Source organism: Myzus persicae, unplaced genomic scaffold (assembly GCF_001856785.1).
Source record: "Myzus persicae strain clone G006 unplaced genomic scaffold, MPER_G0061.0, whole genome shotgun sequence".
NCBI lineage: Eukaryota > Metazoa > Arthropoda > Insecta > Hemiptera > Aphididae > Myzus > Myzus persicae.
Genome location: NW_019100825.1, coordinates 272,272 through 298,052, shown reverse-complemented (window position 1 = coordinate 298,052; position 25,781 = coordinate 272,272). Strand labels below are relative to the sequence as shown.

The 25,781-nt window shown below is 26.9% G+C and overlaps 1 protein-coding gene across 1 annotated transcript; it reads right to left on the bottom strand.

Moving 5' to 3' along the window:
- Window positions 1-8,121: 8,121 nt before the first annotated feature.
- LOC111026317 (epidermal growth factor receptor kinase substrate 8-like) lies at window positions 8,122-25,497 on the bottom strand. The gene is made up of 14 exons (XM_022304377.1): window positions 24,577-25,497; window positions 14,596-14,682; window positions 14,467-14,534; window positions 14,143-14,381; window positions 13,937-14,077; window positions 12,449-12,626; window positions 12,162-12,327; window positions 11,966-12,086; window positions 11,645-11,880; window positions 11,375-11,540; window positions 11,113-11,300; window positions 10,046-10,343; window positions 9,134-9,316; window positions 8,122-8,803 (listed from the first exon to the last, which is right to left on the bottom strand). The coding sequence occupies exons 2-14, from the start codon at window positions 14,646-14,648 to the stop codon at window positions 8,660-8,662; spliced, it is 2,181 nt and encodes a 726-aa protein (XP_022160069.1). The 5' UTR covers window positions 14,649-14,682; window positions 24,577-25,497; the 3' UTR covers window positions 8,122-8,659.
- Window positions 25,498-25,781: the final 284 nt, after the last annotated feature.

The following is a 25,781-nucleotide window of genomic DNA, read 5'->3' as shown; positions in this document are numbered from 1 at the left end:
CATCAACCATTTACCTTACGTAACATTTCAATTGTTTTTAACTTGAAACAAACCTAAACCTAACCAATTTTTATATTTTGTAATAATTGTATTATTATTAGTATATCAGAGTTATTGTACATAATACATTGCAATAATGAAACTAAAAGAATAACATCCAATTAATATTTGTTCTATTAAAACTTATTAATAGTTATGTTATAAATGTTAATATTGATATTTGTTTATTCGAAATTGTGTTTTTTTTTTTTTGGTCTATTATATAAATAATAAATAATAAAATAGTTATAAACTTTTAAACATATAATTTTTTTTCATCAGTTAATTCGACAATTTTTCTTAATTAAATTAAATTTATTATTTGATCAAAATATACATTTTTAATGTTTAAAGGAAGTAACATAATCTATTAAAATAATTTTTCTGTATGATGATACTTAATTTTTAAGATCAATAATAAAAATTATTCAATTATTTCAAATATTCTTTTTTTTACTTTATAATTTTCAGTCAAGTAATACATTTTTATCAATTAATTTTACTAATAATTATTTAAGTTTAAAAATGTCTAATTACTTCAGATTGATCCGCTCATTTTGAATTGTTCCCTTGCTTCCTAAAATTGTGTTTATAATTTTGATATGATCAAATTGTATATGAATTGTTGTTATCACGTTTTAATTATTATCTTGACAAATATCTAAGCAAAAAATTGATCCTTAGAATAACTTAGCAGAGAATTTAAAATCTTACTTTTCGAAAATTTGAATTGATTTTGTTCCTTTATTATTCAATTGGAGAAATGTAGTCACTTTTTGTTGAGATGTAACTTGCTTATATTTTTTAATTACATTAAATAACACATGCTTTAAAATTAATACAATTAATAGTTAATTAATAATGATCAATGTTCATATAATTAAAATCTTTAATTATTAAGTTGTTCTTCTTACAATATAAATTATGATTTTTTGAGTTTGAAAACATAATGCATATTTCATAATATATTTATTGTAATTACAGTTTTATATTTATATTTTTAGTTTATTATTACAGTTCAAAATTATAAGTTTAGGCCCTCGTGGTTCCTATATCAGGCAAAATTTACAAAATTAAAATACAATTCAGAAATTGTAGTGCCATCATAAAAACTTCCATATAATTTATAATTAGTCCTGTAAATGTATAATATTAAAGGATATGACAAATATTTATACTTTTGTGACAAACTCAATCTAAATAACAATAAATAACGAAGTACCTAAGTAAACGTTATGGCAACATTTTAGCTCACTTAATTGATCCTTAAAGCTTATATATTTATGTACTTTTAATTAATGCACAATCTAGATTTAGTTTTATGCTGCACCATATTTATACACCCAATTGTGTCTAACGCTACTGATTTATTATATAACCTCTTAAGATTATGATAACATTAATGTGTATTTTATTTTAATACTAGTCAATAATTAAAAAAAAATGTAGTTGACAATTGTATTAGATGTTTTAAATGTTAATAAATATTTACTAAGACTGTTTTATACCATGTATTAAAACAAATCATTTAATTTGATATTTGTAGAAAATATGCATGATAAACATATATTTGGTTTATGATACACACAGTATAAATTAACTTAATACATTTTCTAAATTAGAGGTAGAAGACTGGTGACACTTCGAGATTGGCTGCAAATATTATTAGTTTAAAGGTTTTTTCGAGTGAATACATCTTTTAAATAAATATTAAATAGAATGAACCTTATCAAATTTAAGTAAACTCAGATTATATCAATGAAGTTAATTACAGGTTTATTATGCATTTTATATGTTTATAATAATGATTTTACTATACAAATTTGCCAAGGGAAAACCATATATGTTTATTATTATTTATTTTTTAGGAATCATGACCCAAAGGGTTCTATTTCTTTTTATGATGTATCAATGTATGATATTCTTGCTTTAGATATAAACACTTAAAATATGTATGTATGTATGGGTTTTTCCAGAATATTTGGTAACCTTTCATCTATACAAACTCTACATAATACAACGTTTACAAACTTCCAAGCAATGTTACACACATGTATGTCTACATCTGTATAACTTAATTTTAATGTCACTACCTATTTATAATTGTTTGCTAACGGTCCATTGTATAAATTTACCATTATGTTTAATGTCTTTGTTTACTAGTCTTATATGTATGGCCTAATTTATATTTATTTTTATTATTTTCCTATTTATCGGGGTGTTTGAAATATCCATCAAGTTCCATAAAATTAATTTATACTTATTTTAGAGTAAGTAAATGTATTTAAATATAACAGTGCCTTTCTTTTTATTATTTATTAATTTTTCGGCACTTAAAATTTCTAAATAATTTTGTCTCTAAATTGCAGGTGTATATAACTAAGCTAATTACAGCTACGTGTTTTAATTTCATAGAGTTACCTATATTTGTGCTAAACATTTATTAAATGGTTGATTTTCAAGTTTACCGTTTTTTTAACAACTATTTAATGAACTGTGTATTTCTATTTGAAGTTTTGTAAGCTAAAATTTTTTAAATAATGACTGGCAGATCATTGAGTAAGAAACATTAAAATGTTGATTTTGCTCAATCAAATTTTGTATTTTTTTATATTTTCTATCCCTAACCTACACGTTGTCAGTAAAATGTGCCAAAATTTAATTAATATACGACAGTGTTGACTGTCTTATAGAAAACAAATTTTGTTTTAATGTTTTGAAGTCTGATTAAATAGTATAGATGTAGTTATGTAGACGCTATATATGAATGATATTATTTTTGGTAATTTTCTGACTATTTCAATTGTAAAAAATTAATAAGTATTACTGTCTGGTTTATTGTGATTATTTTCCACTCCAAGTTTGAGGAGAATTACATTAATTTTTTTTTTAATTATTTAACTATTTAAATTAAATTCTGTGTCCCTTGAATTAATATAATTTTTTGTAGAATAAAATGCTTAATATTTATTGTTTATTTATTAGTTACCTAATTATTGTATACACATTTTAGTTACTAAAATAATTGAATTTTGTTCATTCTAATTATTGAGAAAAAAAATAGTATGTATAGAAAACTAGTCAACATTTTAAAAATTCTTTGTTTTCTACTGGTTTTTTAGTTTATTTTTGTTGTAAAGTTTATTTAAAATACCAAAAAATAAAAAAATGATCTTAATTCTTTTAATTTTTATAAATGTAAACTGAATTATATAGTTATCATTAAACAATTTGTATTATTATTATTATTATTATTAAATTACGAACAAATATACTTGTTAACTGTGTAAACCAAATTATTATCATATAAAATGGCATTTATTACTGTTAACTTAGTAAAGTGTATAATCTCAAAACTAAAAAACCTTATAAAGAAATGTTTGATTTAAGTTTTTGATTCACTTTATATAATTATTGGTACACACATACACACACTCACACACACAATTTATTAATAATTTATTAATTTACAAATATTCATAATTTCATGAATTTTTGAAGGAAAAATTACATTGGTATGGTTAATAATTACTTGCTATGGTACTTTTAATAAATGCATAAACCAATATTTTTTACTGTCCAAAATATATCCTTACCACATCTGCATGTCTTCTTTTATACAAACGTTTTATTTTATGTTTATTTTATTTACCTGTATGCATATTTGAACAAAATTATTATTATTATTATTATTATATGTACTTGTAAAGTATAATAATTATAGACAATATAATATAATAGTTTAATACTATAATATACTGTAGATTAGTTTAAATAGTTTAAATGAAATATGTAATTCATTTGTATACAATACATTTCTAAGTTACATTGTAAATTGTAATAACAACTTTATTTTATTCACGCAATAACAAATGAAAAAATAAATTTTATATTTATACGCCTTATTTATTGTTCATGAATTTATTTTGAATTGTGTATTTTTGATGTACTAGTCACTGCCACATATACGGGGAGGGGCAGGGGCAGGATGTTTTTCTTCTGTACAGTGTATGTTAACCAGTACAAATAAGTTGTGGCAGATTTAAAAGAGAGGGTTCGGGACATCCTCATGTTCCTTTTAGCTGTATTACCATATTATATTTGTGATGTAAACCTTATGATTAGAGCCCGAATTTATATGCATTTAAAAAGCGTCAAATATGATGCAAATATTCAAAGAATATTCAAAAGTGGCTAAATATGCAATTATATGCATTGTGTTGTACATTATGAAATGTGATTTTAAAAAAAAACCAAATATTTACACCAAGAAAAGTTCTAGATATTCCATCAGAAATAAAAAAATATTTTAATAATTAAAATTGTAATACTTTCAAAAAGATAATCAAAATTTAAAAAATTTAAATCATTAGTAAATATTATAGATCATTTTTAATTATATGTCTTTAACTCAGAAACTAACATAAAACTTACAAAAAAAGACAAATACATACTTAGTTTCACCAAACTAGGTCTTAAGACATAATAATGTAAGAATAAACAATGTGATTAAAGTATTTACAAAATGATAACAAGTAACAATATAGTATGCCGGAACGCGAGTGTATGTGTGTGAAGTTGGCCCCCCTATAATGAAAATATCGATGAAAACCTACTTACAAATAAAGATCTTTAACTTACAATTGTTTGGATTGATTTTTTTTGGGGGACCTACTTCACACACTGGGGCGTATGAGATTTATTGTTCTTAGTATCTATCTTTACATCTTCCGATCTCATGAAGTATTGCAAACATGACAATATTTACACAATATTCTTTTAGGAGACACTGTCAACAATTTTTTTCTCCTGTAAAATTACTAAAATGTATTTATCTTCAATTAAAATAGCTAATTTATTAAAAACCCATTACTTGTGCATGTTATATGCATTTATGAACTAATATGCAATAATTCTCCAAATATTCAAAATCAAATTTGATATTTGAATTCTGTGTTATATGAACCATAGACATTTCAAACCCCCATCAACGTGCATACACTAAATACAAACATGCAAATGCATTTAATTCCGGGCTCTACTTATGAGTAATAGAATATAACAATAATTAATATATTCAATTAACAAGTAGATATATTTCTGACATTTGTTTTGATGCATCGTACTAACAAATCTTTCGTATTTATAAGTATACCAAAAGGGCGTAACATCTTATCTTAAAGCCAATTAAACTGACATCACATCACATTATTAATGATATAAAATCCTTATACTAATCAGTAATCACTAATAAGAGTGGTTTTTATAACTATGTATATAATACTGTTTTGAAAAATTTTAGTTTAACAAAACCATTTATTAAACATTGAATGAAATTTCATTGAATTTATATGAATAAAATTGTTTTGACATTTACCTATAAAATAAACTAAAAAAATTGAAAAGTGAAATTTTCCATAAATTATTTAAAAATAGTCTTAAGTATTTTAAACATTTTATCATTAATAGAAAATGATAAAATAAACATTTGATGAAAATTTCAAGTACCTACATTCATTTATTTTTGATAAAAAACAAAATAACAAAATCTTATGAGAATTTGTTAATTTACGGATGAATATCCTAACTTCAAGCTCGTAAAAAATTAATTTGACTTTCTGATCCATTTTGTTTTATTTTTAACTGAGATCTACAAACTAAAGTTCTTGAACTAAAGATCATCTTGTATTGATTTTTCAAATTTAAGATAGAAAAGATAAAAAAATTTTTATGAATTTCTAACAAAATAATTTGCAAATGTTAGTGATTTTTATGAATGTCATCAAAATTCTAAATTCAAATGCTCATAAAAATTATTATGAATTAATACTCAACTTTTTTTTTTAATTTCCACTAACAAAAACTTACAAGAAACCTTGTATAACAATTGTAAGTATTTTTGAGCGAAAAATTTTGTATTGACAATAATTTAAGAAAAACAAATAAAATTGAACTTTTCTTATGCCTCTATAAATTTCTCAAAAATAGTCACCATATTTCAAAAATGTTATGGTGCATAGAAATTGCTTATATGAAGTAATAATCAACGCTATTATTCAGTGAAAATTCCATATGTGTGCTTAATATATTTTTTTATTATTCATAAGTCATAAGTAATTAATACAGCTTATTAATATTTATAAGCATTGAAGTCTTAGTATGATGAGAAGTCATGGAAACAGAAAACAAAGTGCCTAATAAAACTAAAAACATCAAACATGTTAAAAATGTAACTCCATCGGTTCCTACATGATAATAATAATTACAGCCAGAAATTCAAAGGAAAAAAACAATTAAAATACAAACATGAATAAATATCTTATGCACACGTTTTGCAGAAAAATAAAATTGAATTCAAACCATTTTTAAAAGTAATTGTTCAAAATATAATGTGAGGTACAAAAAATGAACAAGAACAGTTTTTACATTTAAATTTAAATATTTTGTAGTTTCATATTATGTTAATTACCTAAGTGACTAAGTTATAAAATTAGGTGTCATGTTATAAACTCAGATATTTTTCTTTGGGACTTGTTTTCCTATCAACTTGTGCAGACGTGCAGCCACTAGTAGGGAAAATTATTAGAAAATTAGTTTGTTAAAAGTAAATAATAATGAACTAGGTATTGGTTCAATTTTTTAAATTATAATACGTACTTTAGAATACAAAAAAGTAAATTATAAACAAAAAATATTAGTGGTTTTCCAATCAAAGTTATATGTTAGAAGGTAGAAAGGTACTAAACATTTGGTTTATAAAAATTAAAAATGCAAATATTGACGTAAAAATGAGGGTCATATATTCATAAAAATGTTTGTAATACTCCATCATATGTATTATATATAGATATGTATACATCATTCATTATAAAAACTATAGATTGCTCACTGGTTGACGTGACTACTAACCTTTACTATTTTACTATACATTACTAACCATGCGCCCTTGGTCTAGTGATCAATCTATAGTATTTGTAACTGATAGCAGTACACATACTTAATAAGTACCTTAAAAAGTTGATTATAACAAAATCGGTTTTCGTTTGTCATACTGATGAGAAGAATACCGAGTAATAGACAAGTGATATAGTTTTGACACTAGTAAAAAAAGTCTAATAAATAATAAGAAGACCATGACATTTATTACTTCATTATACAAGTTATATTCTTTGGTATTTTTTGTCAAAAAAAAAAAAAACAATGTTGAATTATTTTCATTAGTGATTGGTTTGACAAAATAAATTTATCAATATTATTTTCATGCTTTGTTAAAAACGCTTAATTTTATAATTTAACATTATGTTTGTTATAACCATGACCTACAGATATAATAACATACATGTATAATATATAGGTATTGGAGTTAATATATTTTGAAATATATATAGTATTTAAATTAAAAATAATGTAATAAGTATATTATATAAATGCATAACAAAAATAAATCATTTGAATTTGTTCTAATAACAATATTATGTATATAATTCACTAATATAAAGTTAAGTAGGTACAATTGGATACTGAAATAATTGGGTTTATTTATTCATTTTACACATTTAAATGATTATTAAGTGAAAAAATTTAATTGTTTGTAGGCATATTAATAATAAAATAATTTGCTAACATATTGATGCCTACATTTAATATTTACTCTAATAATTATCATTAAACACTAAGTTATAATTATGAAATCTGATTAGTTTATGTTAATAACTTAATTGGACTTAAATTGTGTTTAAATGTATATAAAAGAAGTATTTAAATACCCAAAACTAAACGACAAGTATAAGTACACAAAATTGTCCGAAATAAATGTAGAAAAATTTATCCTATCATATAAAATATAATAACTATTAAAATGTATGTTACTTTTAAATAATTTAATGGTTTTCAATCAATTTTATTTTATTGGCTTTGGAATAAAATTATTAAAAAATGAATTATTTAAATATATTGTTAAAATAATTTTAATAATTTATCGAATAATAATATTTTCTAATAAATGACCTAAAAAATATTATAATACTTTATAGACTAAATTGAAATAAAAAATGTGTTATTTACATAAAATGTTATTTGAGAATAATAATAAAATGATGTACATAATGCTTTTTACAGTTTCAATAATACAATAATTTTTTCTATTAGAATATAATATAACTAATCGATACATTTGCAACATATCTGTCTATTGCAGAGATTATAAAAAAATCAAACCCTATAATACATTCTTATATTTTAAGACATGACTTTGGTGTATAGGTATGTATAAAACATTTTTTTTTAAGAAACAAAAAGAACCCAGAAGTTGAATAATAGTTTTTCTTTGTGTTTTAAATACTTTTAATGGACTATTTATTAGTTATATTATATTCAAGAATAGTAGAATAGACTAAAAGACAACAAACTTGATTAAAAACTTAAACTCAACAATTTTAAAAATCATCAAAATGTCTTACAGAACTAGAACATGCATTATAACTTATTATTATGATATATTCACAAAACAAATTTGATAACAAATAAAAACAAAAAAAAATGCTCCTTAAAAATAAAAATAAAAAATAATATAAATTATTGTCAATCAAGGTTTATTGAAGTATATTTATTCATTTTGTTATTAAAAATAACGAAATTCTCCTTTTTTACCAATTCGTTCTTTTCGCACCCAATCAGCCGGTGCTGGACCCGGTGGTGGTACAGAAGTATTTCTAGACGGATCAGAACTCATGCTTTGATCTACAAAGTCACTTTTTATAGACTCCTGTAAAGAAATATGAATTATATACTTACGAAAAACTATGAAGTATTTTTTAGATAGTAGAATTTCTAATTTAGCAGGCTCTTACAGGCAAATATTTACAGAAATCATATAATATTGGTGGAATGCATTCAAAACAAAATAATAAAAGGTGATTGGTATTTGGTAACCAACGTAATAACTAAAATAGGTATGCCTGATTATTATGTACCTCTAGGATCAATCCACCTTTTCTCTAGGTTTCTATTAATAATTTATCATACATGTAAACAAATATGTATATAACATAAACAATTTTACTCATAACCTTATTGAGCAGTAAGAGTTCCTTACTTGTGTGTAATTTTGTGATTGTGAAGCTGATCTTTTATCATACCCTTTAGCATACACTGGATTTGTAAATATATCGTTTGAGTCCAGCATTGGATTAAATGGAGTAACAATAGTATGAGGTACATGAGCCACCTGTGAACGATTATTTCGAGCTTTCCACCATTTTCTACTATCATCCAAAATCTAAAGTAAATAAAAGGGTAAGACTTACATAAATATTTAATACATTGAATAAAAACTATATTCTATATTCTCTATAACTATATCTAAATTTAATAAATACATATATATATATATTAATAGTATGAATCTAATATTAAAATCTTAAAACTTAAAGTTTGTACAAACTGTACACTTGGTAGGGGTAAGGTTGGTATGGTAGGTTGTTTTTTTTTTACGATTGTTATGGTTATTACTTATTACGGTAGGCAGTAAACACGTATATGTGTGGCAAGATTTTTAACTACTATGAACCTGGGTGGTCACCCATCCGGGAGCTAGTAGCTGTGGCCGTTACTTACTCCCAGTCGCACTCTACGGCTGGCAGCAGCCAACATGCCACGCCAAGCCACCAAAGTTAATTTTAATTATTATTATATTATATTTATTTATTTATACCTACTTTATCATTTATTTACATAATCTATGTAGTATACAATGTACAAACAAAATACAATTAATGTGCTAATGATTTTTATAAGAATAAATAAGTACCTAGATATTCATACTATCCAATGCTTTGTTTAAATTTTAATATTTTTTTTAATTAAATGTTCAAAAAAATTGACGTTATCAGATTGACAAAACAATTTAAACCACTAGTCTCTTTATTTCCATTGAAAAATATTGTCAAAATATACTTGACTAAATATTCAAATGTTAATATGTTATTAATTATTATAGCAGACTTACTTCTAACAATTCACCGCGTACAACAGATAGTTCTTTGTCATTATTTGCTGTTCTCGGATAGGTTACTTGAACTATTTTTACACCTCGAGCTCGCATGTCTTCCAACCACCTAGCTTGAGCTCTTTCAAATCTCTCACTTCCCGGCCCACTTGCATTATTACGCTCAATCGAATCAGCAGATATGTCACTGCGTGCCGCCATATTATCTGCTCGTTCTTTATCCATTCTTGGTGGACTATGAAGCGATAGTGTGTTAAAATCAGGTTCAGATTCGCCTTCCAAACTATGTGAATCATCTCTGAAAAAAAGTTTGATCTCAATACTGACAGATAGATGGCATTTACTCTGCCCTAAATGCATTTATATATTAACTACTAACCAGTAGCAAATCTTCAAATTATTTTTAAGTGCCGAGCCACGATTATTTAAAATAATTTTTTCTGGGTACCTACCAACCAATTTTAAGAATTTAGATTTTTTATACGTTAAATGTTTATTAATACATAAATGAAAAGAGAACCCCAGCCATAGAGTCAACTACAACATTTATTTTTCTTTGGAGAAGGGAGGCTGTAGCATTCATATTTTTCTATATTAATCTGTGTGATCATTTTTGTATACTCTCCTGCCTTCAAGTCTAAGTTTGTATATTATTTGAAAATGGTTTATGATAGTTATAAATGTATATTAGTATGTATATATTTCATATATATATATACATTTAATACAAATGCTCTGCCTTAAATTACATATTTCCAGTATATCGAGTTTCTCAAATAAATTGACAGCATTTATTGCATATTAAGGATAGCCAATTTTTCGACTCACAAAGGAAACATTTTTAGTGACTTTTTTGTTGTTATCCACCCCAACATGTATTTTGATTGGAGGAAGGGGGTACCATGAGAATACTTTTGGTCAAGTCTCACCTAGCTAGGCTCTACCCAGTTATGCCAATGCAGCCCCAGAAAAACCACTCTGACCTCCCTTAAAATAAACACCAACAACTAATAATTAAATATAATTTAACTACTCAAATTTTTCCATAAATTAACAATCTAACTTACCTATCATCTGGTCCAAATTGTTCTTGATGATGGCCGGAATAGTTGCCACCAGTATTAAATGTATACTGAGGTCTAATACCCATCATTGCCGATTGTTCGTGTTCATATTCAAAATAGTCACTGCTATCATCACCTACACCAGTGTGTTCTCGATCACGATGGTGATATAAAGTGTCTCGCAATTCTCCCTAAAACAGATTATGAATTGGATACAAATAAACAACCATTAAACGTAAATACATTTTTTTTAAATAATGTTTACCTCAGGATTTGAATTTTTAATTTCGTCTCTTGATTTCTTTGATTCAATTACACCTGCAGTTGGAACATTGGTTAAATGGTCATCAGAAACTGGAATTGGATATTCAGGTGACCACCCATCCATAAAAATTGGATGGTAAGGAGCTGCATAGCCTTTCCATTGCTCTCTATCAAAAATTATTTTTATAATTAATTATAAGATTGTAAATGCCATAATGAAGTAGTAAGGGAATGACAAAATAATATAGATAATTTAAAATGTCAAAAATACCTTGGAATAAGCCAAGCGTCGCCCAAAGAATGCCATAATTCTGTTTCTTTACTGGTTACACAGTTCATCAAGAGATTAATTGCGTCCCTTGTGAGTAAAGGTGATACAACTCTAGATGGAATGTTTGGTTTGTATTGAGTGTCATGAGAAGCATCAACAATCAATGCCAATGGAGTGAACAAGAAATGTACAAGTTCTGGAGCATTTGGGTCGTGGATGTGAGCTTTTAATTTAGCCTAAAAAGTAACAGTTATTAATAATAGTAGATTTTTAACGATTCAATGTAAGATATTTTTGTCTTTACTATAGTCATGCATTTACCAAAAGATTAAATGACAGTTTGAATTTTTGAAAGATATCAATGAACTCGATTTCTGGAGGTGGTTTAGCTCGCATTGTAAGCATTCCGTCACCAATATCCTTCTTTTTAGATTTACGATTCCTTAAAACAAAGTAGCACTATGATTAGTAAGATTACAAACAAAACAATATAAATAAATAATAATTATGAAATTACCTTCTCCGGCGTTCCAGTTCTCGAGATGCAGCGGCTGCATGTTGTAACCTTGCAATGAATTTTTCAATATCATCAAAGCAGTGATTCAGTACTATAACATCTCTCTCATATTTTTCACTAGACGTTGAACTTGTTTCATCATCAACTCTAGTGATATTATCAGAGTCTAAAATATGAAATGAATATGTCTCAAAGTATTGTACATATGATTAATTATAACTAATAGTAATATGTTATAGTAAAACGTTTTAATTCATTAAGTTTATAAAAATAAGAAAAAAACTAACGATGAGCAACAGCATTGAAAACGGACACTTGTTCTCGCACACTGACTCCATTTGATGGTGGATTTGGTGGTGGTGTTGGAGGAGGAGGTGGTACATGTCTTGACTTTCTATTAATTCCTTTTCCAGACCTCAGTAGCTTTAGGTCATCAACTAATTCTTGAGCTGGTACGCTTTGACTCTAAAATATACCATGGTCAGAAAATTAAAAATTAACCTTATGTGGCATAATATGATCAATCTATTACAAACCCATAAACATGTTAAATGTATATTGTACAGATTAAATGTGAATAACAATAAAACTTGAATCGGTCATTATTTTAAAAATAATTTTTATTTTTATCATAGAAATTTAATTTTTTTTTAATATTTGCATGTTCATTGATTTATTTTCAACCACAATAATCAAATAGTAAATAATTTTCCTATCCAGAACAAAGAAAAATTGGCTTTAAACTATTGTGTCATATTAAGAATGCCCATTTAAGTATAGGTATTTCAGAATTTATATTGCAGTGTTTGGAAGTTGATATATTTCCATGTTTTCTATTTTTTAGAACCAGTTAAAACATAGCATAACTGGAATAATGTTTAATTTTAATTTTAATTTTTTATATTCCTTTATTAGTTAATGTAACGGTGTAACAAGATTCAAATTATTGTTTAATTTAACAATTTTTTATTTTAGTTTCCTAAACATTGTTGTCTATTTCATAAAATATGTATTGAACGATGCAATTATTTTCGAAAATGACAACTGACAGTTATAATTTATATCTTACACTGTACAAATACTAGTGATTAACATTAAAATATAATATAGTGATTATAGGATCCATCTTCGTTTAGAAAAAACATCTATTACGTAAATAAACAATATAATTTAAACCCAGATGGTACTATTCGTCATTTGAATCTTAAAATAGAATAAGTATTAATGAATCACATTCAATAACAACAAAATAATAAATAAATAAGACGCTGTAATTAAGTAGAACCAGCTTATAATACACATATTTTCAAATTTGAAATGTAGATGTAAAAATTATTTTAAAAAAAATATTTAAAAAGAAGTTTATACTTTTTGAATTTAAAGATTTTTGACGATAGATTTTATTTAAGAAAAATAATGATATTTAAAAAAATTATGAAAAATAAACTAGACAACTTAAATTAATGTTTTTGCAATCAACGTCTTTCTAAAATCTAGATTTAAAAAATGTTTGTTTTTTTTAATTGATTACATCGGATTTAAATTTTTTTATTTTCAGTATCAAAAATTAAAAAGTAAAAGAAATCATATTAACATGAAGCGCAATAATCAATAAATTATATAATATTATTAAAAAAAAATATTTGAAATATTGATTAGAACAAAAGTTATTTCATTTATCAGGTCTTCCTAGTTCCTGTTTTACATTGTATATTTTCTATAAAATTGCTTAAGAACATAACAAATGTATAAATTCATAACCTCTTTTCTCTTACTTGAAATATGTGCATCTCCGATCGTGAATCAACTTGACCAACTACAAATACTAGAATATTATTATAAATTTCCATTGGATCGTTACTCGTAAAAGCTGTAGGTTCTTTTACTAATGAAATCGGAAATCGTTCCATTACAACCTAAATCAAAAATATAGTAATATTTATTTCAAAACATAATTTTACTTCGATGTATTTTTACTTACACCCGTTTCAAAATCCATTATCAACACCCAAGATTGATCAAGACGCAGTTGCATTTTTTGTGACCAAATACCGTTCGATTTTTCAAGGTGTAATAGTCTCCTCATGCCATCTGCTGGGTAAACTATACCAGTACTTTTTGAAACCGTAAATGTGGCTAAATGTTCGATCACATAAGTTGGGGCTGAATTATTTTCATCACCGTTCCTCTCCTCACCGGCGATACTTTGTTGGCCTCCGTCTTCAAATTGTAAACAAAATTAATTAATTCAAGAAGTCCAAAATTATAATTTAAAATTAAATTGTATTGTATGATCGTTTATTACCTGTTGAGTATCCATTTGAATTGACGCTGTTTCGATGGTACGGCATTATTGGTTTTTCGTTTAGATCTCTGTTAATATAAATTTTCAATTTATATATTTGTTAAAAATACATAATATTATGAAATATACCTTTTGCTATTATTTCCTGGTTGTTGCATCGACATATCTTTCAATCCAGGCATTTCTTAAGGCAGTGAATTGAGGCAACATCTAAGCCTACAATAAAAAAATGCACATTAACCATGTATTTATATGATTGATTACAATATAACTTATACTTTTTTAGATTAATAAATTTAAACTAATTATAATAATATTCATATACCATGTTATCAAAATTAAGTGTTCATTTATAATTGTTATACTTTTATTAACATTGTCTGTAGTTTACAATATTTTTAAAATTGCTTAAACATAATTCCCTGGTAGAATATTATTTTCAGTAGTAAGACCTGTATATATGGAGCCTGAACAACGTGGAAACTCAATTTTATGGGAAAATTTTGCAATACCGGCAAGCCTAATATATTTTGCAATAGGTAGATATGTCGTTCCCTAAATAAATGGAACATACAACCTGTCCAACGTAAAATGGAAACAATATTTTGTAATTCATACATCAATTCAACTAGTATCAAGGATATGGTTTATTGTGGAAATTAGATATAACTAACAAAAAATAATTTGACTTGCGAGTGGTTTATAAGTGCTGCAAGAGCAAAAAGGTCACTACTTCTGGACTATTTTTAGGTATGTAGGATAAGTAACGTCAAATCTATAAAAAACTGTCAAATACCGAATTATTTGAAGACTCAAATGGATACCTACTTGGAGAGTTTTAAAAGTCGATATGATATTTGTAGCAAATATTAGATTGACATTGAGTCAAAATAATATCGTCGACTTACAAAATGTTAATGAATGTATTATGTAAGGTAAAATCAAAATTAATTATTGAAGGATATGAACCTAAAAATATTTATAATGCTTAGGAAACGGGTTTATTTTAATTTATTTTTAAGAAAATGCCTGCTTTAATTTTTCAATTTATAGAAATCTATAGATTCATATATATATATTTGTATTGTTTTTTTTATTTTGGGAAGTATATATTTGATTATAATTTTTAATAATTAATAAGTACTGATGGCATACTGTCATTTGTGATGTACTGATGTATATCGCACACGAGTATCGAAGTATACATCTGTTTTATATTAAATATATATTTACTTTACTATCATTACGCATTCATACTAAACCAAAACTAACAAAACTATTTTTTTTTTTTTAAAGCTTTTTAAATTACTTATAAATACAATTATTTAGGTAAAGATACCGGAATATAGAATTATAACTGTCTAATAATATTAAGGTATATGTAATTATATTTCCGATTTCGATGTTTTATCATTTGATCTACATTTAGTATTAACTAAACTTAAAAAAGAAAAGCAAGTTCAAAAGGCACAATATTGGTAAGTTTGGATAAAATTAGGCAACATAAGTAAATTGGGTATCAATTATGATTGGTACTCAAAGTAATCAACTTATTAACCTACACTCTACAGACCCAGATTTATCGCAAGTGCAAACATTCGTTTGGCTACAACAATTCAAGGCCCCATGTTTTACAAATTTATATAAAATTCCATATACTAGTAATTGTGGCTATCATATAATAATAAATAACTTCAAAAGCATTAATTGTCTAACATCATGATTACAATTATATAGGTATAATTTTATATGTACACACTTAAATTATTACTATAGGTACCTATGTAATAAAATGTAATAATCCTTATCAAAAAATCATTCTTCCTACTCCAACAGACACAATCCAGACTCTTCAGAAACGGATCGAGCCATCCAAGGGTTGATGTAATTTTCAATTGCATAGTATTCACATTATATTATATTGTCGTGTAATTCTCTGAACTATCCCTCAAAAACCTATCCTTCTATAATTTCGAATATAAGATGTAGGTAGTCTCGATATTTGAGTTAGAGTAGGTAATACTACGAAAGAAATTATATTTCAATTACCTCCAACATAATTTCGATTATCTACTACAAATAAAAGGTGTACTATAAAATACAATTTTTGAAAATATTTAATTATTCTTTTCTTTAAACCATTTATATAATATACATGTAGTAATATTTTTCCTTTCCCTTATCAGCTATCCAACTATATTCATGTAAGAAAACTATGTTCAATATTCAAACAACCAATAATAAAATTATTAATTTTTCGAAATATAATATAAAGTGTAAACCTAATATATTTTAGTGTAATAACTATCATTTAATTGTTCAACTATATAGAACAAGAAAAAAATCAGTTTAATAATATTATAATTTTCAAATATAATTTATAAAATTATAAATAATACAAAACAACACCAGGTTGGTATATTTTTTTTAAGTTCAACTAGGTATATGAAAAATTCGTTTGAATAAGTCTTTGAAATAGATGTAGATATTTCATTAAATGCTACTCCAATCATAAGATAGGTATTAACCTACTATAATATCTAATTCTTTCACTTTCTTTGACATTGTCGCACTTATAGGTTTTCTTGAAATATAGATTTGATATCTGCACCAACTATGTTGGGACAAACGTTTATAAATACAATGTTTAAAAATTGATATACGCGGTTTAGCTGTCTCGGTCTTTCATTAATAAAAACGTTCATATTTCTTTTCCTCGAATGCATTTATGAAGGTATTTACTATTTAGTATTCCAACGCCCATTAACACTATTATATTATACCTACCTAGTACATATCGTAATCGTATTCGTATATCTAAGAGAATGTGTAATTGGCATGCCGTTTACTATCGTCACCCATCCGGAATGTAGCTATGCTTGACACGGTTCAACTCTAGACCTGGAATACATATTATTATATCTGCACTCTGTAGTAGGTACCTATATAACCAGTTGGTCGCTGTGCCATGCAAGTTATCTATGTCTGCGTACCTGTACATCTAGTTTATGATAATATTTCGGAATGCTATTTTCTTTCAAAATCTCGAGTATAAAATGTGTAATAATATATTTTCTGTAAAGTATTTTATAATGTTTAAAACTTATTTTAAAATACACATTTACTATAAACCCCAAATATAATATAAACTATTATGTATTTATTAATTAGGTGTATGATGACATATTTTAAACTGATGTAATACCTAATTACGTTCGTTCAGAATTCAATAAAAGTATAATACTACATAGGTATAGTTGTAGTTATAGTTTAAATGTATGATTTGATTCTATTATTTCTATTATTATTTATTACAAATAAAATACTTCATATAATAACACCTATCACACGCCCGGTGATTTAAATTATATTTGTTTCAACATAAACGAAACGACTAACGGCATGTAAACAACATTTTTAACGATAGGTAATTACTAACAATTATTTTTACTCTACGTCACTATACATACTTATAGTCGTTTCGAGTTGATGGACATTTACTGAACACGAAGAAAACAAACGCTAATAAATGTTCTTCACGGATTAGCTCGCATTTGTCACGTACAGATTTAAAACAGGCATGCAACTGAATATTGATTGATAAAATATAAAATAACGGTAGTCACAGTGTTCTGTTAAATGGTATAAATAGTGTTATGAATAATTTTTTTAAAAGTATACAACGGATGTTACTGTATAATCGTAGCATATTGGTGTAGTGGTATATAACCTACAGGTACTCTATATAGGTAGTTTGTATAAGATACTTCAAGAGGTGGGTCAACAATATGTCAATATATAAAAACAGGCTCGTGCATTTTAAACAAATATAAATATGTAAAAATTACGCCAGTTAAAAATTACCCGTTAAAAATTATTTTTTTTAATGCCGAATTATACATAATAACCTATATATATATATATATCGTACATGTACCTACATATATTAGTTTTGTTTTAAAGCACTCATATAAATAGAGGTAGGTACCAGGTACCTATTATAAGAATATGAGGATAAATTATATTTGTTAGTTTTTTTTCTAAATAAAATCATAAAATTAAGTCATATATTTATGAGAAACATATAACATTATGCTAATTTTTCCATTACACTATTACAAATCTATTGTTTTTTTCGTTTATGGCCTTTTTATTTTCAAGAACCATCATTATCTATTACACATATAGCACTATAGGAGGTATTAAAATGTCAACGTTATTCCAATGAAACTAATTAATGTGCAAAGTATTCACCGGTACCTAATATTTTATTATATGCAAGTATGCAACATAATAGCTTAACTGTTTGTTGGAATACTTTACAATACACGTGTGTTCTTATACAGTGTAGTGCCATTATAATATTATTTTCTGAATGCGTTGCCAACAGATTCCTGTGCGGCTGTGCGGTCGTATTAAATCAGAGGTCATTATTATTTCATTACATATAATCAAGTAGGTATAAACTTAACCTTTAGGTTAAAGTTACGGAAATTAATTAGATTTTATAATGCATACAGGAATAACTTACTTGTGGAAGACAATTGTATAACAATGAACGGTAAATACCTATAATAAAATGTGTCATCATATTATAGTTAGGTACACTATATTTTAGCCGTCAGTATTCGATTAATATGAGGTGAATTGAAAGTTGTGAAAGAACGCCGAACGGAGTAAATTGACGAAGATGATGGGGGATTAGAGACTAGAGTAAATCATAAAGAGAAATCGTTATCGTAAAAGTGTTTCTTATCGAAATTTATTCATCTCCCCACCCAACGAGTTAACTTTTCGGTTCTTGGATTTTTTTTTAGAATAGCATAAATTAGCAATTAATAATAATATAATTAATACTATATAATATGTATTATACATTTTTAAAAACTAACTTTCATTTTCAATTGCATTTAATTGATTGATGTTTGAGGGCCTACATTTATTTAAATGTTGTTGATTGTGTATCTACATTCTACACAATGTTGTACCTACACTTTTAAATCTCAAAATATTGGACAATTTTAAGTTCGATAATTGTTTCTTGGATATTGAACCATATACTAAAAATGTATGAAGTACTTTATTATTTGCAGTATCATTCACAATTTAAAATTGTTTTGTATCAGTAGTAGTAGTTATGGTGTGATGGCTAAATATTTTGCGTTTATTTTCTTATTATTATATTAATTAGGTTATCTATATTATGTATAGATATCTTAAAAAAACGTATTTTTAAAAATAATTTTAAAATTATACAATTGAAATATTGAAGAACTCATTATTTTATATTTTATTATGTACCTACCTATATTTTTAATTAAAATTAAATTTCTTGTGTTTTCACTTTTGATACATTTACATTTATAAATTACAAATTAATCATAATTTTATATTATATCATTATTGTTAATTGCCTATATAAAAGTTTAACAATAGTTGTATAAATCAAAATTACTTTTAAAATGATATACAGAAAATCACTGAAAATAATGTGATAAGTCTTGAATAATAAAAACTACGAACGTAGGTACTATGTTAGTACTATACTTAAGACTTAAGACCTGATTACTGATTAGTATGAAATATTGAGAGACTAATAATTGTACATTGTATATTGAGAGAAATATTGGTAACTTAAGACTTTTGGTCGACTTAGTTTTACTATAGTTTATACGTCATGTGTCAATACGTCTTATATTACAGGAATTAGGAGTACGAAAAAATACCAGCGTTAAATATTTTTATATGGTCATCAAATTTAAAATCAATTAAATTCAACTAATACCTATTTTATATTTAACATTTTGATGTTAATACGTTTTTATAAAGTACTATACTGTCATTTAAGTATAGCATAGGTATCACTTTTTAACTCGTATAATCAATTGCTCAGCCTTATGTGTATAACTATTGAGTTTTTAGAGTTAGTTTACGAAGAATCTTTGAAATGAGAGGAAAGAGTAGCTTCTTCACAAATAATTTAATATTAACACTAACTTTAGCTTATTAACGATGTGTAAAGTAAATAGGAAATGTTTTCTCAAAAATGAATACAAAATTATTCACATATTGATAACGAAATTTTATGATATTAACCTACCTTGTTTTTAATAAAGATAAATATCTTATGATATAGATTGGTATTTGGTCATATGTGCAATTTGAGGTATTTAATTGGGGAGGAGGTGGACTTACATTTTCTAAACGCAGTACTAAATAATATTCTGAACTTTATTAAAAAAAATTACACTTACAGTACTACCAGACACTTAAAAATTAGGGACTATAGAAATAGTAAAATTAGATTAAAATAATATTTTTTTCAAATTATCCCAATTTTTTGGGAGGACTTAAGTTCCCCTTCCTCAAATATTTTCTAAAATTATATATGCTTAGTACTGACTTTTGAATTAGATGAACTTATCAAAATTTTCGCACCTCCAAGTTTTCTCCATACTTGCCCCAAGGGGCCGAACACCATGTGGAGTGACTATATAGTTAATAGTTATAATAATGGGCTAAGCCCCCTTCCCCCTCCAAATGACGAGTATGTAATTGGTACAGTTTTTTATAAATACAATTCCATAAATCATAGTGAAATGACGTTAGATACAGAATCCAATTTCTTTATTTCCAATTCTCAATCCCTAATAAATGCATATACTTACTATAATAATAATTATTATTATTATTTTATTACAATATCGATCAAACATATTATTATATATAATATATATACTATGTAGATTAAACTTTTTGTCTAAATTATTAATCGCAGCTATTACTCCCTAACACGGAATTTCTAAATGTTTTGTGTCTACTTTACACACTTTCGTAAAATATGACAACTAGGACTGGGAAATTGTAGAAGTTTATAGTAGTTCAAAATGGAAAATCGAGCTAAACAATCGTGAGTTTAAAAATCGAAAATGTAAGATGCGTATTTTGCATATTTCGTCAATATTTAAGAAAAAGCGAATATTTCATAATAATTTTCATAAGCATATTATTATGCCACCTATTAAATATATTCTAAAAAATTTGATCATTTTTTTTTAAAGCTATGTATTTTAGTTATACTATTGAGCTTTATATTTAATATTATTTAATTTAGGTATTTATTGTTATCGTCTATTAATTTAGCGACAACGGTGGGATGCGCATATAAAATCTTTTCGAATTTACTTTTTTAGTTCAATAAAATTTTGAAATGACAAACAGTTTTACTGCCAAATTTAAAATATTATAAATTCATTTCCTATATTTTATATTTATTTTAGTGCAAATTCGTAATAATAAAAAATGGACTTTTATGGAATTCTGAATTTTGATGAATAAATATTCATTATTTTTTTTGCACATTTTACAACGTTTTTGTGCATATTTTTCCTTTTTTAGCTCCTATAACTTCTGAGCCCTAATAATGAATAATAACGCTATTAAATAGTAAATAATTTAAATACAAATACCTACAGGAAAAAATTAAAAATTAAAGTTATTATTTTATCCGTGAGAAATGTCACTAAGTTATATGTTGATAGTAAATTCAATCGACTCATTAATTCAACAGACCAAGCCGAGCCCTAGTCAATAAAGTGCAAGAATGAAATGAACATCATAATATTATACAGCTATTCACGCTATACAGTATAGGTACAGCTTAGTAAAGGTAAACTTTTCCATTTTATCCTCGACATACTGCGGGATAATATGATAATGAACCCATACGGATACGGTATACAAACACATTCACATTCACCCGAGTAGATTTATTTGCCTACATCCGAGGGCTATTTGAACCGATTAGTATATATTATAATACATTTGTATACGAATACTTTAATATATTGTAATATGCAGATATGTAGCATAACGACGAATGGTAATTAAATTTATCGTTATTTCGTGACTCGATATATTTTTAATTATTATTTATTATATATATGAATACACAAAATATGGTCTTCATACTATAATACTAATAGAAATAGCATAAAGTGCCAAAAACATATTAGATACATAGGTACGCATAAAATCAAAATGTTATTTGAATAACATGTTAAAATCAAAATTGAACAAATAATCATCCAAAATTGCAAAAAATTATGTATATTTAATCCATACAATTATTGTTTTAGAGTTGGTATTTCAAGTCAGAACCTACTCACTGGAAGAATCCAAAAAATAATAGGTACCTAAATTTGTAGTTATATTTATGTATTAATTATTTTATAATTTGTATACATACTTTTAGTAGGTACCCATTATAAAATCAGTTTTAAAATGTAAAATATTATTAAATAATATGTATAATACGTAGTATATGTAATAGTTGAAGCCCCTCCTATATTGGCTAAATATATACCCACAGATATTTAATATTACCTATATATCTAGGTAGGTACATCTCAACGAATGCCTACCTATATAAATATAAATACAGACTACAGATACGTACGTAAATACATAATATCGAACAATAAATATTAAATATGTGACATATTATTAAAATTATTATCATGCCGCACGGAATGAGTAAATAACAACATAATAATGGATACCGAAGGTCATCAAAATGCCACACCTATATGTGCGCGGATCGTTTTAACATTCCAGAACGTTTTTCACCACCACATAATGCATACCTATATAATATATACACATCGCAACCTGAATGCGTAAATACATTATTATATTGTGCGGCCATATGGATATGCATATCAACATGTAGCTGGATATATATTACTTATATAATATTTAGTATAGTATTAATTAGTGATAACAATAATATTCGTATTAAATATTAGGTATAGCCACGATTAGGTATTTACTACGCAATCAGTGCCATTAGGTCCTACGTCACGTTTTCGCATAAATAATCACGGTGTGTATGTTTAATTTATAATGTATTAATTATTATGTATGTATTATAATCGGTTCTTTGTTTATATGTAAGTATGTTGCGCACACCAAAATTCATTTTGATTATTCCGAGGAGATAAAAATCGATTATTGGCCCGTTACAGCCAGTGCGGCACATTGAGGGTTAAGTAACTTATAACTTATGAGTAAATAATTTAGGTACATATTAAATCTGGCATACCATAGTATATAATATTCAACAACCTCTTGAACTAGAATCAAACAAGCCGAATCGTTGGAATTTCAAAGCAACGCCGAGCAGACACGTATATGAAATAATAATAATGATAATAATAATAACACCGTTGAAGTCTCCGAGCAAGTTTTTGCGATCAACAGCACTGAAAACGAACGCTCATACTCGTATGGACATATTTATTATTATTATAACATAAAATGAATATGATATTTTTTACTAATCTCAGCGTTATGGGCAATATAAACAACTGGTGATTTCGATTCGGCTTGTGGTGGTTTTCATCACGTACCTATATGGTACCAATAATATCCATAGATAATATAGGTAGGTACCTACCAGATTAATAATAATAATAGGTGTTACACCAGTTGTATTGAAGGTACGTCTAATCTCAGTGAATATATATATCAGTGCATATATAGATATAAAATACACGTCGTGTACTGTCATACTCCAGTGAAAGGAACACTGCTGCTACAATACTGTTGTTGCAGAAATCTCCATGGTGGACGTAGTCTATCGAGACGGCTTATATTTAAGTATGGTACATATTATGTGACTACCTAGCTATATCTAGCTAGTCTTTCCGACTGTCCATATAATATTAAATTTATAAATGATTTTATCATTTACACTGTAGGTACATAGTGTAAATTGTAAATACGATTTTAGAAATAACACGAAGTTAAAATAATTTGTAGTACGTCGAAATCCGTCGGGTGCCAAATTACGATGTTATACACCTTTAACCGTTTTGGGTACATGATTGGTATACAATACATATCGAAATAATCAGTGCACTGATGGCGGCTCTACCATTTTGATTTGCTATTAGGAATTTATTTAAGAACCTACCTATAACGACTTCTTATGCAACAGTTAAAATCAATTTCCTGCAACGTCTGACATAATAAATTTAATATATTACAGCCTATACAACCGTTAAATCTACTACTGATGATTTCGACGGAATCGCGAGTTTTACATACCTCGATAGCAACGACCAGCAGCGGTGATGAGACGAACATGTGTGAACAGGAGTAGAGATATCTTTAAATCTGGATCAATATAGATCGGCTGTGAAGACTCACGCGCCTCGAACTGCTACGACAGTTGTAACAATAATAATAATTTTTTTTTGTGCCCACAGGTATATGTGCGTGCAGTGCCAATCCGTTGTCTTCGTTACGCCGTTGACGCTGATGATAATGCGCGATGTTCTTCTCAGGTCTTTTCGGTCCACGAATTTCCCCGACGACTGCGGTGGACTGCGGTGCACAATTTGCAACACTATTATTTAGTATACAATTTGCGGCGAGGATACTTGAGATTTTATTTTATATCTATCGTCTCTCCTCCTCAGGCAGACGACGGCACGGATGGGCGAGAGAGAGAGACAGATATAGAGAGAGAAAGAGCGAGAGAGAGAGCGCGGGCGGCCGTATTGTTTATAATAACCATATAATACCTAACTGGCTACCTACAATATCATAAGTACACGATCAGTAATATGATAATATATCGACCGCAGTCGATCGTTGGCGAATAATAACAATCGATAAAGGTACGCGACGAGGGTCGGAATAGTAATAGCACGGTTCTCTCTATTCGCACGTAATACTGGTACAAAAATGATTGTTACAAACAAACGATGATGAATACGATATGGGCAAGACGAATGTACCAAGTACAGGTGGCGTACAACGCGAGAGATTCCGACGGATTCGGCGACTGTACTGACACGGGAAAAGAGAAACACGCACGGCGGAGAAAACACAAAAACGCGAAACGCGAAACGTCGACCGTCGGCGTGTGCGTGCGCGTGTGCGCGCTGTTGCAGCGGTTGTGAAAGCCGACCGTCGTCGTCGGAGTGTGTTTAGTATATACCTTTACCTTTACGGCTCCTTCGAGTAAGTGCGACGACGTCGACGATGACGATGATGATGATGATGATGATGACGATGAAGATGATGATAATGCTGATGATGATCAAGAATAATAATAATACGTACCAACAGCACTGCGCGATACGCGATCGGCGAGAACAGGTGCCCGTCCGCCCTCCCTACCAGAATATTGTTGTCGTCGTAGCACGCTCGACTCTGGTTACTGGTTAGTATCTATCTACCTGGCGGCGAGCAGCCGCGTTACGATACGAAATATGTTGCATTATTGTGATATTATATATTATATA